Below are 17,417 nucleotides of genomic sequence, written 5' to 3' on the forward strand. Positions count from 1 at the left end.
TAACTAAATGAGATTTGGTTTAAACCAAATTGGAAGAATCTTGAGTCCAAATTGGATTGGACTCATCCCATGCGCCAACCACCCAATTCTCCATGCCAACTCCTCACGCCAATTTGATTTTGGCATGAAAATTTGCATGCCTATCAGAGCTTTGTCGCCCACTCTTTCTCTCCTCTTGGATAAGGATCAGATTGGTTTCTTTTTGAATTCAAACTTGATTTGATTTCAAGTTTGAAGCCCATCCTTATCTTAGATGAGATTGCTTTCATCCCAACCACCCTGGGATGCCAATCATAAAAGAAGTAAAAATAGCAAAAAAGATCGAGAGAATTTTGGTTGTATGTGAGGTGTTTGTGGGCATGACTTTTGGACAGGCGACTCCTATTTGGCATGTAGAAAGTCTAGGGTTCTAGAGCTGAGGCGTTAGGATCTTGAGAGAAAAGAAAAGAGTTTCCTTCCTTCTCGTTCACCTTTCTTCCTCCATTCTTCTCGTCTCTAGAGAGTTTGTGAGAAGAAGATAGATCAGCCATCAAGAGAAGATCTCCGTAAGAGAGCTAGCACTCGGAGAGATCATCGTACTTCTGATCAGATTGAAGCTTCATATGGATATCTGTGGAGGTCGAACATATGTTGGCTCGAGAACCTTCAAATCCACGATCATCAATGTGGTGAAGTTCGATCCACGCTAAGGTCTTGAGATCTGATCTTAAATATATACTCTAAATTTTAGATTATATATGTCATAGTTTCGGGCACGGGTAGTTTACATATTTGATCTAATGCATGCTGGGTTAAAAGATTTAATCTAGATCTCTTCCGCTGCATTCAAAAATATTTTGAAATATATCCATGAAATTGCCCGCAATCTAACAGGAAGGTGAGCAGGTTTTTTTTAAAAAATTATTTTAAAAATGGGTCATTAAAAGGGTTGGATTTTTTTTTCTTTAATGATTATAAACAAGTTGTAAATAGGTCGGATTGGATAATCTGTTTATTAAGTAGGTCAGGTTAGGATTTTTAAATTTAATCTATTTAAATAAATAGATCAGCTTCGAATTTAAATTTTTTTGACTCGATCCATATCCGACCCGATCCATTTATATCCGATCCGATCCAATTGCCATTCTATCCATAATTGATATGCGAAAAGGCTCTTTGAAGCAGACTACTTGCTTCTTTATTTGAAAAATATATTCATAGGAGATATTTATTTACTTACAAATAAAAAAAATAGAAGTATAAGAACAGTTTTAATCCATCAAAAAAATCTTTTCTTTCAACTAAATCACCAATGTCATTTATGCAACATATTAGTCACCAGCACTAAAACAATCCCCTAGCAAATAAAAAGTCAACAGGCAGCTTATTAACTTTTTTTTTTTTTTTGAAATTTTTGTGAAGGCAAAATAGACAGCTTACAGGAATTCCGTGAAGCAACGGTGCTTTGCAATCTGATACACACAAGAGAAGGCTGACGGCCACACGCCATGACACGTCCACCGCTTCCATCTCTTTCTCCCCCCGTTCTCTACCGTCCCGAAATAAGAAAATATCTCCCGGATTGGCCCCCACTCGCCCCTTTCTCTCTCATCCCGATCCGCTCGAGAGCCGGCGCCATGGCCGCCGCCGTTCTCCTCGGCAACCTCGCGCTCCTCGTCGAGGCCAGCTCCCATCGGACCGCCATGCCCGACCGCGCCGCCAAAGCCTGGCACCCCGAGGCGGCGGCTTGCCGCGCGGCGAGAAGGGACCCACCCCCAGGCCCCTTGCTCTCCGCCGCCATCCACGCCAAGAGCTTCCACGACCTACCGGACATGGCCGGAGAGGCGGCGCGGTTGGCCCTCCGGTGGAGAAGCGCCAAGAACTCCAAGGTGGCCGCCTCCAGCTCAGCCTGGGACGGCGGCGACGGCGGGGGTGAGGAAGAGGACGACTGGGAGGAGGAACTTCGGAGCCGGCTGACGGATTTGGAGGAGATGAAGGAGCTGGAGAAGAGGGCCGAGGAATTGCAGAGATCCGAGGCCGGGGAGGCCACCGGAGACGAGGAGACGGAGGAGGAGAAGAGAGAAAGGGTCCGCCGAGAGCTCGAAAAGGTTAGGTTTTTAGATTAAAGCAGTAGCTTTTTTTTTCTTTTTTAACCAGAACCCTAAGAAGAGGAAATCTATCACTAAAACTGTTCTTATTTCATCTGCCAAGTATGGAATTTTATCTACTGTGCAATATACTCTTATCAATAATCTAATTTTTATAATAAATTCGGGTGTCTTTAGCCTCACTTACCATCCAAAAAAAAAAAAAAAATCTTGCTTATGATCGTTAGATTGTGGAATTTTATAGTCAGTTCATGCTATTATGTGTCTTGGAAAGAGCAGGTGGCAAAAGAACAGGCAGAACGGAGGAAGACGGCCAAGCTGATGTTTGAGTTGGGGCAGAAGGCATATGGGAAAGGAATGTATTCTCGGGCAATCGAGTTCCTAGAAGCTGCCCTCACCATTATTCCAAGGCCCACACTCTTTGGTGGCGAGGTATTGAAAGCAAATGTATTTAATCCATTTTTTAATACATCGAGTTACCAGACTCCAGTAGATGATGCACGAATAGGTAGGGCATGTTTGGTTGGGAGGAGTTGGACTTTGGAATGGGAATGGGAATGAGTGATGCTCATGGTTGGGGGAAGTTCCATTCTCATGCCGACTCTAGGAGGGAATGGGAATAACCTATCCCCCAAAACCTAATCCCTAATCTCCCATAGTTCTAGTTCCGATTCCGATTCCGATTTTTGTTGCCAACCAAATGCATTGGGGGATACGGCCATTCCAACTCTCATTCCAATCAATTCTGATTCCATTCATGAACAAATGTGCCCCAGGTATAGTCTATTAATGATTGCAATTTTGGGGCTGATGGCTTATGCATTGGACTTTGGAAGTTTTACTTGATAAAAATGCGGTAACAGATTGGACCATAAGGCTGTATTTTGATGTTGTGCTTGTTTTATGCCCCATTGTTTTGGTCATGTAAGTAAGGCTTGTGGGTAGATTTGCTAATGCACTGGTCTTGTTTTGTGTAACATTACAGATACAGATTTGGCTGGCGATGGCATATGAGGCCAACAATCGCCACAGAGATTGCATTGCTTTGTACCAGCAATTGGAGAAGCAGCATCCTAGTGTCAGCATTAGAAAGCAGGCTGCCGAGCTCAGATACATCTTGCAAGCACCCAAGCTCAAGATATCCAAGGATGAGATGGTCACGATACCATTGATTGGATCGAGCTATGACAGGTTGGTTCTCCTATGCAGCACTTACTAAACATTATGATTGTTGGCTTGCCATGAGTTAAAACTTTAATCAACCTAACTATTCTGCTGCCTCAGTTATTATGATAGCTTATCTTCATTCCTGCCATCAGACCGGTTGGCCTGTGACTTTGGAATGCAACTTTAAATCATTACTCCACTAGCTAACTTCTGCAACAGGATTGGTCTAACTATTAGCAAGATTGCGAGTCAATTAATCTTTTCTTTACTGAACTTTATGCACCATAGGGGGTTCAATCCTGACATTGCAGAATACTGCCTTAACAATCTTGTATTGCAGATGCTGTACAAGTACATTTAATTTATTATTGCACGACAGGAACGATTGCTATAGCAATTAAACAAAAGCATTTGAACCGCTTCAGTTTATGCCTGATGGTTCTGCCATGTCAAAGCAAATGTTCCTTGGACCAAATTATATCCTAGATGGGATGCATGAAAAACTTATGCAGGCTTCTGATCTACTGTCCATGCTGTTTCCTGAGTGTCTTTGCAGTAGATAGACCCCTGTGTTGGGCAAATTCTCCTCCTTAACTAAGAGAGGCATGACATTCTGTGTACAGGATTGTTTTGTTGGCATAGCATGAACATCATGAAGGAATCCCTTCATATGTTCTTCTGGATTAATTATCTTTCACCCCTTATATCATCAGCCTGCAACTGTTTTTGATGCAATCTAAAGTCATGAAGGATAAGCTGACTTGTTTGTGATGTCACAATCCTAGATATGCAGCTACATGGAGTGATAAATACAAGGACCAGGAGCAGAGAAGAAAGATGGCAACCACAAACCCACCTCCATCATCAAGCGACTACTGGGGTGACTTCCTGGGTTGGCGGCCACCAAAAGGGTGGGAAAGTAACCGGGCCTTCTGGGTGATTGTAACTATGTGGCTTGTTTTGATTACAACAGCCCTCCTTCTGCAAAGATGAATGTCTTAGAGTCTGGTGGGATCTCGATGAAAGATACCATTCTTTTTATATGATCATGCATTAAGGGAGCCTGTGTGTGAAGGTGTTGAATGCAGTGCTCTAGTGCCTCTTTTGCAGTGGTAACATGAGAGCAAGATCAATGGACGGTCATATTCTTTTCAGGGATGTAGGTTCAAGTGTTATATATAGAATGCTTTGTAAATAATAACCGAACGAGTGAATCCGTGTAACTTCGTGATACAATATTATCTCTTGTTTTGCATTTCAGCTATGCAACTGCATGAAATGACGGTTTTATACCACTAAAGCTCTCTTATAAGCTTGTCATTGCGATATCTTAAAAAAACTGTTTTGTTATGTACTGGTGATTTTAGAGAATGCTTTCAGTTAGCTTGGTTCACCAGGATTCTCAAGTTGAACATTCATTACATGATTTGTAATTGTAATCATCAGCTGCTGCTGATGCTGCTATTGATGGTTTTTCTTTTTCCTGGTTGATATGGTTATTGATGGTTATTGTTGTTGTTTTTTATTTTGATATGACGGAAAACTCATACAAATCTATTATAAACACATCAAAAAAAATCAAAGTACAAAATATCGTAAAAAGGGGCCGGAGTAGTCCAAATGTCCGTTGACAGTACCTCTCTACAGTGCTCGGCAATAAAAGAGGCTATCTAATCTATTATGCTGTTTGTCTCCCAATAAATGTGCCTGATGATCGAGGAATGTGCCTGATGGTGGAGGAGGTGCAACTCTAAAGGAGTCTTCAAATATCGTAAAGCATATTGTGAAACAGTAGGTGCATACCTGTAGATTTAACATGTCTCTCAATCAAAGCCACCACTGTGCCCGAATCACCCTCAATGATACGAACGTTGCACCGCCATTGCTATTCGTTGTGATTGGAATTGATCTTAAGAAATTTCGAGGGTGTGAGCTCTCAAGAGATAAAAATCTGATTGGTTACTACATGAATGGAGAGGGAGTCCTAAGAATCCGTGGTCAATAAGTTCAAATCAGACAACAAAAGAAAGACAATCTCAGTAGTCTGGATCAAAATTCTTTAAAAGGATAAACCTCATAGGTAGCCTTCTATACTCAAAAGTGGTAAGCAATGTAAAATTATTGTTGTTTGTCTAGGCAAATTTATAACAAAACATAATTTGAGAAATTCCTAAAGTTGCCCGATCTCTCTCTCTCTCTGAAACTTTGGAGGGAAAAAAAAAAATGATGATTTGGATTGTTTAGATATAACGTTATTTTATTGAGAAGGTTCTTTTGGTAGTTCTTTTTTTCATTACTAATATATCACTAAGAAAGCGTTTGGTGTATTCCATAAGTAACGTTGCTATGGTAATGTGATTATAGAGAAAATATGATTATCCGATAAAATTACAGGAATCCTATATTGCAGTATTTGGTATGTACAGTAATATTGTTGTAAAATTATAGGAAATCATATATTGTAGTATTTGGTATACAATTTAGATTACATGGAATATAATCTAATTTTTTTAAAGTATCCACATCTTTGTTTATTGATTATTATTTATTTTCTAGAGGGATAACTTAATTTCGGGACCAACCATTTTCAGTGACATCATCCATTATGTCTTCTTTTCTATTTTCACCAATTGGGACAACCCATAACTTATTTTGATTTATTTTGATGAAAATATTTTGGTCCTGAAGTTATCTTGTTGCAAGACTGCATGATTGCAAGATTACATGTAATCACATAGCCATCCCTCCTAGACAATCAGATTATCTTTTTTGAGGTAATGCTGCATTATATGTAATACAGCATTATCTGTGAAAGTGACAAAATAAACAGTATAATCTGATTATCTGTTGCAAAATTACATGTAATTCTATCAGGATTACATACTACCAAACGTCTTATGGCCACCATCAAGACTGGGTTTAGACTTTTTTTTTTCAATTTATCCACCAAATATCTCCCACGAATTATTTAAACCTCTTGTAACAGACTCTATTATTTCCTTAGCCTGTCTTAGTAAAATAAAATATTTATCCATGTAACAACCATTTGTTTAGATTTAAATTTCATTAAGATACACGGAGTTGTATTTGAAGCAAGTATTTTTTATTGCAAAACTAATTTTTCTTCTATCATGTATAGGCTGTCGCACTTTAACTATTATTTTTAAATATTTGATATTTAAAATTAATCACATGTACTATACGTGCTCTAGAATCATATACAAACTAGGTTAAAACTCCATATGATGCGTCGGATATAATTTTAAAAAATATTTAATTTTATTTATTTATTCTATATATATATTTAAAAAATATTTAAAATAATAAAAAGTATGTTATATATAGCGAGGATTATAAGTTACCTGGCAAATTTTGTAAAGATTGACGATCTTGATTCCGTAAAACCTCTTCATAAATCTATTATTTTTTATTATTTTTATTTTTAATCACTTTTCAACATTTCAATCTCTTTTATCTTTTCTCTTTTAATTATCTCCTCACATATTTCCAACTCTCCTAATAGTAGAGCCGACAATGTTGTCGACGTTCTTTGATCATTTCTTCGTACACCTCCAAATCTTCCAATAATAGAGCAGACAATGGTATCCATCGATCATCACTACCATCAATAGTAACAGCGTCTCGAACTCAGGGTGGAGTGAAAATATATATGCATGAATCTCCAACTAATCGCTTATGAGAGATTTAAACTTTAAAGATCAAAAAAAAAATTCTCTTTTTTTTATTAAAATTTTAAAAATCTAAATTTTATTTTTTAAAATAAAAATAAAAATTTTATTTTTTTCTCTTGTCTCTTTCATCTTTTTTTCTTTTCTTTTTTTTTCTTCCTTCTTCTTCCTTTCTTTTTTTTCTCCTTTTTCCAATACTTGCTCAAACGTTGCCACCACCGCCCTTGGCCGCGCCCGCCCCTTCTCTTCTCGCCTTGCCCCACCCCTCCTGATCTCGAGGCCCCGCTGCCTCCCACGCCGGCTTGCTGTCTCACCTCGTCTCCATTCCAAGCTTTCCTCTAGCGCCAATGGATCCCTCGATAACCCCTCTCCGTCCGGCAGTGGCGATGAGTTCCACCATGCCCTCCCCCTACCACGGTGCTTCGAGAAGGATGCACCAAGTTTCATCACACTCCCCATATATGCCATCGAAGCAATGAGCAGATGGCTCGGCAGAAGACGATGGGAGTGTCGTTCATGGCCCTTATGGTCGTCGGCGTGGAGGGGATAGCGGTGGAGTGTTGGTGGGGGATCATGGAGAGGGAGTCCCCGGGGTATACGATTAGGGCAGGTACCTGGAATTGGTATCCTTGGTGCACCATTTCGACGTGCAGGCAATCAATTTATTTTACCAGTGTGGGATGTTATTGGGTGGATGTCTGACCAGGACACCACCTCTCAAGATCTTTTCGATACTACGCGATGCAGCAAGAAGAAAAAAAAAATAAAACAAAAACAATCAAATATGTGAATCACCCAAAAAGGGCTCGCCTCCACGGGGCATGCAAACTTCACTATGAGAAAAAAAATATTACAAGAGGAGATCACACCCTCAACCCTTGTATATCCAATTTCTCTCTCTAAAAATTCTTCCTCACAAAAGCTCTTTATCTTGGAAGATTCTCCTGAACCCCTGAAGCGACCGCTATCCACTGTCCAAAAAACCTGCTCCTTCTCTTCCAGCGTACAGCTCTCTCTCTTCTCCCAAGTTATGATCTTCGTGCCGCACGTCCACAGGCCTCACAGGTTTTCCGTGAGAAAAAACCAAAACCACCATAAGACCTCTGTTCCACGATCTGGGCCTTTTAAAGGCCTTAAATCCAATTAGATTAGGTTTAGATCACCTAAACAGGCCCAAACAAACCCTTCTGCACCGTTGGATCATCACCGGGATGTCCCAGAGCCATCTAATCATGATCGATCCACGAAATAGTACCATGAACCGCACGAAATGCGTGGAAAACGCCCATGCGGTCAATGCACTAGGCCGTGGACCACCCAGTCTGTGGTGGGTCGGGGTACAGGCCCTAGGTGCGGCGCCTGGGCCTGGGCCGCGCCCCGCATGCGCGCCTGGCCCACATGCTGCCGCATGCTGGGCGACATCCCACCTCCTGCGGCTATGCCGCCGCCGCTCCGTCGGCCCGACGTCGGCTGTCGACGGTCCTCCATCCCCTCGAATTTCATGCAAGCTTCAAAAGTACATATCTCGACCATCCGGACTCCGTTTGAGATAATCTTGATCTCGTTGGACTCTATTTTTCATCGCGAACCTCGCTGTGGGCTCAATATAGATCAAATCTTGAGACATCAAATTCTGACAATCTTCATCTCGACTCGATATTCAGCCTCCTCCTAACTCCGAGAGCTTCTGGATCTCCTCGCCCCCATGCCTTGGGACAATCGCCTGCTGATCATAAATAGATAAATATGGAAGTCGAGCCAGGCCGCTCGATCTCATCTCCATCGTATGCTGTGCTCCTCCTGACCTGAGACCTACTCGGGGCATCATCCTACGGCAATAGGAATCTCACCTTGCGATGTCGCCTCTCATCCTCTCGAGTCTCCTATCTCGTGTCCGATCCATCTGGAGCTCAACCTCGCTCTGAGCTCCACCTAGCTCCCGAAACTTCACATCGCACTGGACTCCCTGCCAGGTAATAACGTCCTCTATGTTGGGAATAGTGTCCCAAAGCCAATCGTCAGCCTGTTGACGGTTGTGCTCCTTTTGTATTAGTACATGAATTATAAATAAATAAAATTATTTTGGTATTTTTTTCATCACAAATGTTTCATCTTCTAATGAACTCCTGTGTTGTGGTGAAGTCCTTAGGACTATTTAGACTCGACAAAGGAGGATTTGTCGTTTAGTCCTTAAACATGTTCGCGACCAAATGATACGTTGTTACCAAGGACGACAATATTTATCGAGCATAGGTCGTTGTGTGCCATATGGGTTGGTTGTCCTCATAACCAAAGAGTGTGGAGACACTGGTATGGCATACAGGTGAGATGTAATGGTACATCTGCACTGAACGTGACCAACTCCGGAGCTATTTCTGCTGTCAAGATTTGCTCCGATGGGATATGGGTATAAATGTCCCTCCGACCTGAGACCGCCACGGTGACTTGCAAGCAACTCACTGCACTTAGGCACTGGACTACCTGAATTTCTAATTCAGTGACGGAAGGTTGCTGGGTGTAGTCAAGTACTTGACTTGTCGGTGCGTGTGTCAAGATGGGATTGACCACTCTAGTTTAGGAGCTGTGTACAGTCGTGTTTCAATTTAGCAAAACCTTGGTCAGGATAGTCCTAGTGAGGAGTCACAGGACTAATTGAGTTGAGCACGATTCGGATGATATCATCAGGGTTGACAGTTTAACTCTGAGTCATCCTAAACACAGGGGTCAAAAGGGATGAATTATACGGTAACCATATTCACGTAGGTTCTGAATGTTGCGATTGCGATTATTCGACCTATCCGGTCGTCGGGTACCATTGCTAGATGGTCACTTCGATTAGTACAGAAATTGGTTCCTGTGCTACCGGCTTAGGTTCGAACCTGCGGGTCACACACATTAGAGGTTCCTTTCTGATCTGATGGCTGATTGTGAGTCTTATCTATCTGGAACTCTATGATTGAGAATTAGATTCTCTAATCATGAGTTCCACACATTTTGGGTACCGGGGTCAAAATTTTGAATTTCGAATTTTGAATTTGAAATTTGAACTCTTTGATCAGGGTTTCATATCGATGGTCTCTGATGCCTGATTGCCCATCGATTTGGACTCAACATTTATGAGAGGTTTAATTAGTATTTAATCACTAATTAACTCATTTGATTGAGTATTATTTTTGATCAAGTCATTGATTGGATTCAGTTTGGATTGACCGATTAGTTATGTTGACTATCGCTAGGTGTTTTCCTGATTTGATCAGGTTAGTTTAGTTATTCTGATTTGATTAATTTTATTAAGCCTATTAGCTATTATGTTGGGTTTAATTTGGTTAATTGTGCTCAACCTATTTTAAACTAGGTTGGCTCAATTTGAATCAAACCACCTTGTTTTAAATTTCCTGCGTCACCCAACTTCCTTGCACCCATTTGAATTCACGAGAAGAAACTTCTCGTGAAATTTTTCTCACGTAAAACCCTTCCCCACGTCCTCATTTGTGCGCCATATGGATGGATAAATTAATTAGTTAGCCATTCAAATTCAAAGCATGTTTGAATTTGAATGGATAACTTATCACTTGCCCTTTCATCCTTATCCATTTTGTGCGCCACATTACTTACACGAGCAAAGGTTTCTCGTGAAACTTTTTCACGCACAAAGAGCCACGCCCCTTCTCTTCTCACGCCCAAAAGGATAGGGATAAGTTGGTTTTCGTTTGAATTCAAATTTGATTTGAATTCAAATGTATAACCTCTTGTCTTTATCCTCTCACGCGGATAAGACACGTTTGACGTTGTTTTAAAAAGATGAGAAAGGTGGGACGTGCGTAGAAAAATTAGGAGAAAAACTTTGGGGTGTGAGGAAGGCTTCTACGCAAGGTGAAGGTCCAAAACCTTCCGAGAGAAAAAGAAAGAAAAGAGAGAAAATTGGGCGCAGGGTTTTTGGTGTGTACCCTAGGGTTTCTACCTAGGGTTCGGGAAGTGAGATTGGTGTGCCACGAGTGTCGTGAGTCCACCAAATTTCAGAGAGAGATCCATCAGCCTCTCAAGTAACTGTGCAGACGATCCGGAGTGTCCGAGAAGTCGGCACACATCGATCGAAGGAGTTCGATCAACATCTGCCATCAAAAGGGTGAAATCACGAACTAGCATTCGTGAGGAGCTGATCAGACGGAGTTTCGTGTGGATGATCCGCAGAGGCCAGACAGTTGGGTGGCTGCGACGTGATGATCAGAGCCCTCCGACGGTGATCAGATTACGGTGATCGACTACCCGCAAAAGGTGATGTGTTCTGAACACAGTACTGTAAAATGTTTACTGATTCAAATTTGAATTTCAAATTTAAATGCATGCTGTTGTATCATATTTAGATCCTAGTGTAGGATTAATTAGTATTAATTAATGAGATTAATTAATAATTCCGCTGTAAAATAGTAATTTTGAAAAAGTTTTAAAATTACCATTTTGCCCCTGCACTAAATTTTCACTACAATTGGTATCAGAGCAGGTTCTAGAATATGATATACATATGCATGCATAGATTAAGGTGTAATCTATAAGTTTAAATTTGAAATTCAAAATTCGAAATTCGAAATTCAAAAAGATTTGAAATTTGAAATTTGAAATTTGTTAGAAGTTTCAAATTTGAAATTCAAAATTTGAAATTTGAAATTTGGTTGAAATCTCAAATTTGAAATTTGAAATTTGAAATTCAAAATTTGAAATTTGAAATTCAAAATTCAAAATTTGAAATTTGAAATTTGGTTGAAATCTCAAATTTGAAATTTGAAATTTGAAATTCGAAATTTGAAATTTGAAATTCAAAATTCAAAATTTAAAGATTGAAAATTCGAAATTTGAAATTTGGTTGAAATCTCAAATTTGAAATTTAAAATTTAAATTTTGAAATTTGAAATTCAAAATTTAAATTTTAAAATTTGTATATTTAGATATACTTGATTCAAGTAGCAAGTAATCTAATTGGGTTGGTTGCCATGGCCGTCCGGTCATAGGAGAAAAGTAGGGTTTAAAGGCCCTCTCTTCCCATTCGATGGGGTCTCCTATGGCGGTAGGGGTGCCGATGCAATTATATCCCATGCCGATGAAGCAGCGAAAGGACTTAATTAAGAAATTTATCATGAATATGTTAGATTAGATCTAAAAGAAAATTTATGATTTATTTTGAGTTATTTTCTGTTATGAAACGAGCAATAGAATTGCTGTTTATAAAATGTGCTGACCCGTTTGTGAAATGAGTTAACACATTTGGTGAACAGAAAAATAAAATCTTTCAAATTTGAAAATTATTTTCGAAATGCCAAACCCTGACCCATCAGCCAAGTACTTAATTAAAAGAATTAAGTGTTGTCTAGTAGGTCTAGAATTATGAATTAAGACCTAAGACAATTGCATAAACTTTTGGGTCAATGGGTTAGATGAATTAGGTCCATAATTAGGTTAGACCTAAGGTTAGTTTAAAAAAATAGACTAATTGGAGTAATTGGTCAAATCTAATCAAAAGTTGAATTAGATTAGGTCAAGGATACTCTAGACTCAACTTCAATAGTTGTAGTTGAATGGGTCCATGTCTTTAACTAGACCAAGATGGACTTAATTCATGGCTACGCGGTGGAGCTCTATTTACTAAGTTGATCAAAATTAAAACTAATGAACCGGTTGGTGTCTAAGGTAAGTTCGACAGTTTTGACCAGTGGTTCTTAAGCGGGAGCTACTCGCATTGATTCGATCATTGACGAGTTAATGGCAATCCCCACCACTGATCTCACTTACCTGGCCAATCTGGTAAGTTAGATTTTGATTAGATCACTTGGTGATTGAGCTCACCCATGTCATTAGGTAAATCAGTATGACTGATTTAGGTGCTCCTAATGCCAGCTTTAATTAAATCTTTTTTAATCTGACTTGGTGAAGTCAGTGGGAGGATTGAAATTGGCTGGATGATTTCTTTTCTACTATTCTTTAATAAAATCCTCAAAATTATTAGGTCCCTAAAATGATTAAGTTATAATGATAACTAAGTCATAGCCTCCCATTAAGTGAATGATAATGAGTCCATTAGTTCAATGATCATTGGAGGCCCAAAGGCCTGGTGCTCATTGGCTAATGGAATTATTATTCATAATATGATAATTTGATTGAGTCTTTCTGATGGTGGTTAGGTTGGCCGGCCAAAGTCGGGCCTGATCATTTATTGGTCCGATTCACTAAATTAAGTCATGTTAATGGTTGGACCTAACCAGATCTTTTCAGTGGAGGCCAAAGCCTACTGATTAGGTTCTGGGGCAAAATAAATTACTAGAAGTTGTTTAGAGAAATAACTGGTTAAGAACCTACCCATAGATGCACATAGGTTGACCAACCAAAGTTGGGCTCGTGTGTAGTCTGTGTGGATTCTAGTACCCATTAAGGAATTAAAGTAATTTCTCGAATTGGAGGATGAGGCTACCAGTTCGTAAAAATATTGGAAAAAATTTAGACTAAAGTCCAAGTCTTTAGTATTAATTTATGTACTAATATAGGTCTCGTTTTTCTTTAAGCAGCTATGGCCACTACCCTATCGCTCCGGTCATTATTAGATAATGACAAGCTCATGGGACCCAATTTCGATAGCTGGTATCGAAAATTGAAAATCATCCTTGAGCATGAGCAGATCCTTTATGTAGTAATGGATCCAGCACCTGAGGAGCCAGCTCCGAACGCTAGTAAAGCGATCCGACACACTTACTTGAAGTGGCTCAATGACCGCACCATCGTTCGATGTATTATGCTGGCAGCAATGAATGACGAGTTCAGCCGAAGGTTTGAGAACGCCCAGCCACAGGAGATGCTTCAAATGTTGAACGACTCCTTTGGCACGCCTGACGATGTTGAAAGGTACAAAACTAGTTGTGCCATTTTCAATGCTCGGATGAGGGATGGGGCCTCAGTCACTGATCATGTACTGTACATGATCGAGATGATTGAGCGCCTAAGCAAATTGGGCTTTCCTCTGCACGAGCAGCTCGGTAAGGATGCGATCCTTAATTCCTTGCCCAAGTCCTTCCATTCCTTACTCATTTTCGAATGACAAAGCCTGCAGTAAACTACCACGGATTGTTGGGGTTGCTGCAGAACTTTGAGAAGGATCACCAACTCCATAAGGAGTCGGTGAATGTAGTGGGAGGGTCTTCTTCTCGTCGTCAACCCTTTGGGAAGGGGAAGAAGAACAAGAAGAAGAAAAATAAGAAGGTGCAATCTCATGCTGGGACAGTAGCACGGGGTCAGACCAAGAAGCGCAAGCATGACCAGAGCCAGGCGGAGTGCTTCTTTTGCAAGAAGCACGGGCATTGGAAGAAAAACTGTCCTCAATACATTGCCTCCCTGGATCCGAACAGGCTAAAGAAGAAGCAAGGTAATTATATGATAACTCCTTGCAACTTTTCGATTTGTGATACTACTGCCTGGGTATTGGATACCGGAAGCCCTTATCTATTTGTAATTCGATGCAGGGTCTGCAGGTCAGTAGGAGATTTGATGAAGGCGAGAGGTTCCTGAATGTTGGAGATGGAAGCAAAGTTCCAGTTCTAGCTTTAGGAATCATGAGTCTTGTAATCAATTCTCGTAATGTAATTCTGAGTGAATGTCACTATTGTCCAAGTTTTTTATTAAATATTATTTCTGTAGGCCTTTTGGCCATGTACGGTTATGATTTTTTAATAAAAGAAAATATTTGCAATATCATTTTGAATGGTGTTACAATATTTGTTGGACAATTAAATAATGGAATTTACTTACTATCACAGCCTGTTAATGTGGTTCAAAAATTCGGTAAATGCTCTAGAATAGATAATGTGTCAGAAGTCTACCTTTGGCACTGTAGGCTAGGTCATATCAATAAGAACAGGATAAACAGGTTGGCTCAAGAAGGAATTCTTGAAGTTAGTGATTGTGAATCACTTCCAACCTGTGAGTCCTGTCTTCTTGGAAAGATGACCAAGTCACCTTTTACTGGAAAAGATGAGCGAGCCAGTGAACTCTTAGGTCTGGTACATTCTGATGTATGTGGACCCATGAGCTCAAGTGCAAGAGGTGGATTTTTCTACTTCATAACCTTCACAGACGACCTATCTAGGTATGGGTATGTCTATTTAATGAAGCATAAGTCGGAATCATTTGAAATGTTCAAACTATTCCGAAATGAGGTAGAAAAATAAACTGGGAAGTGTATTAAAACTCTTTGATCTGATCGAGGAGGTGAATACCTTTCCAATGAGTTTCTGACGTATCTAAGGGAGAATGGGATTCTCTCTCAGTGGACTCCTCCTGGAACACCACAGCATAATGATGTGTCTGAAAGGAGGAATCGAACCCTGTTAGACATGGTTCGATCCATGATGGGGTTTGCTGGTCTGCCGATCTCCCTCTGGGGATATGCGCTCGAATCGGCTTGTTACCTTCTAAATAGAGTTCCGAGTAAGTCTGTAGCCAAAACGCCATATGAGATATGGATAGGACGTAAGCCAGTACTCTCGCACCTTAGGGTTTGGGGGTGTCCGGCTTATGTTAAACGTTTAATTACAGACAAGCTTGGACCTAGGTCTGACAAGTGTAATTTTATAGGGTACCCAAAAGAGACCAAAGGGTATTATTTCTACCTTGCTGATGAGCAAAAGGTGTTTGTCAGCCTTAAGACAATCTTTTTAGAAAAGGAGTTCCTTAGTGAAGGAACTGTTGCCTCTAAAGTCGAACTTGACGAAGTTCGACAGGTGGAAAAACCGACACATATTACTGAACCTGAACCGGATTTGATTAGATCAGATCCGGAGCCCATTGATTATGCACCCTTAAGGCGGTCTGGTAGAGTACCACATCAACCGGACAGATATTATGGTTTCTTGGTCCGGGATGGTGATCCTATCGAACTTGATGAAAACGATGAGGATCCGATCACCTACATGGATGCAATGCAGAGATCTGACTCTGAGAAATGGCTAGAGGCCATGAAATCCGAAATGGAGTCCATGAAGGTCAACGATGTGTGGACATTGGTTGACCCACCCGAAGGAGTAAAACCCATAGGGTGTAAGTGGGTCTTCAAAAGGAAGAGGGGCGCAGACGGAAAGGTGGAGACCTATAAAGCCCGTCTGGTTGCCAAGGGATATCGTCAACGTTATGGTATAGACTATGATGAGATGTTTTCTCCTGTGGCAATGCTCAAATCTATTCGGATTATGCTTGCGATAGCTGCCCATCTGGACTATGAAATCTGGCAGATGGATGTGAAGACAGCTTTCCTAAACGGAGAGCTGGACGAAGAGGTGTATATGATACAACCTGAAGGGTTCACATCCACAGATGAGTCTAAGGTGTGCAAGCTACAGAGGTCCATTTATGGACTTAAGCAGGCATCTCGGAGTTGGAACATACGTTTTGATAGGACGATCAAAACGTTTGGCTTCGTTAAGAACGGAGAAGAACCCTGCATTTATAAGTGGGCTAATGGTCCAGCAGTAGTATTTCTTGTATTGTATGTGGATGCATTCTCTTAATCGGGAATGATGTCCCTGCATTACAGGGAATAAAGATTTGGCTATCATCACAGTTCTCCATGAAGGATCTGGGAGAAGCTTCCTACATCCTAGGGATGAGGATCTATAGGGATAGATCCAAAAAGTTGCTTGGCTTATCCCAGTCCACGTACATTGATACTATGCTGAAAAGGTTCAGCATGGAAAATTCCAAGAAAGGCTATCTACCGATAGGCCATGGAATTTCTCTCTCGAAGAGGGATTGTCCGACAACACCTCAAGAGAGAGAGCGTATGGGTAGGATTCCATATGCTTCGGCAGTGGGATCTATCATGTACGCCATGACATGTACACGACCAGATGTGGCATACTCACTAGGGGTAGTGAGTAGATACCAATCTGATCCAGGAGAGAATCACTGGAAGGTTGTTAAAACCATCCTGAAGTATTTGAGAAATACTAAGGACCAGTGGCTTATATATGGTGAATCGGACTTGAGACTTATAGGGTTTACAGACTCTAGTTTCCAGTCTGATCGAGATGATAGCAAGAGTGTGTCAGGATTTATTTTTACCCTTAATGGTGGGGTTGTCTGCTGGAAGAGTTCCAAGCAGCACACTGTGGCTGATTCAGTATGCGAGGCGGAGTATATTGCTGCATCAGATGCTGCCAAAGAAGCGGTGTGGCTGAGAAAATTCATCACCGAGCTCGGAGTAGCACCCTCCCTTGTTGGTCCAGTTCTGCTCTACTGCGATAGCTCTGGAGCCATTGCTCAGGCGAAGGAACCAAAGGCACACCAGCGGACGAAGCATATTCTGCACCGCTACCATCTCATCCGGGAGATCGTGGATCGAGGTGACGTCGACCTTCAGAAGATCGACGGGAAGGAGAACCTGGCCGACCCATTCACTAAAGCCATTGCGGTGAAGGAGTTCAACGACTACAAGTCGAAG

The 17,417-nt window shown here is 40.8% G+C and overlaps 1 protein-coding gene across 1 annotated transcript; it reads left to right on the top strand.

Annotated features, from left to right (window-relative positions):
- The first annotated feature begins 1,472 nt into the window (after window positions 1-1,472).
- On the top strand, window positions 1,473-4,574 carry LOC105052959 (uncharacterized). Its single transcript, XM_010933944.4, has 4 exons — window positions 1,473-2,087; window positions 2,367-2,519; window positions 3,073-3,278; window positions 4,040-4,574. The coding sequence occupies exons 1-4, from the start codon at window positions 1,488-1,490 to the stop codon at window positions 4,245-4,247; spliced, it is 1,167 nt and encodes a 388-aa protein (XP_010932246.2). The 5' UTR covers window positions 1,473-1,487; the 3' UTR covers window positions 4,248-4,574.
- Window positions 4,575-17,417: the final 12,843 nt, after the last annotated feature.

This window comes from Elaeis guineensis, chromosome 10 (assembly GCF_000442705.2).
Source record: "Elaeis guineensis isolate ETL-2024a chromosome 10, EG11, whole genome shotgun sequence".
Lineage (NCBI taxonomy): Eukaryota > Viridiplantae > Streptophyta > Magnoliopsida > Arecales > Arecaceae > Elaeis > Elaeis guineensis.

What these genes read in the sequence shown, in the direction of transcription:
- LOC105052959 (XM_010933944.4), top strand. Translation starts at nt 1,488, where the DNA reads ATGACACGTCCACCGCTTCCATCTCTTTCTCCCCCCGTTCTCTACCGT. An exon ending in TCCGCCGAGAGCTCGAAAAG is followed by an intron (nt 2,088 to 2,366) that starts GTTAGGTTTTTA and finishes TGGAAAGAGCAG; the next exon opens with GTGGCAAAAGAACAGGCAGA. An exon ending in ATTGGATCGAGCTATGACAG is followed by an intron (nt 3,279 to 4,039) that starts GTTGGTTCTCCT and finishes TCACAATCCTAG; the next exon opens with ATATGCAGCTACATGGAGTG.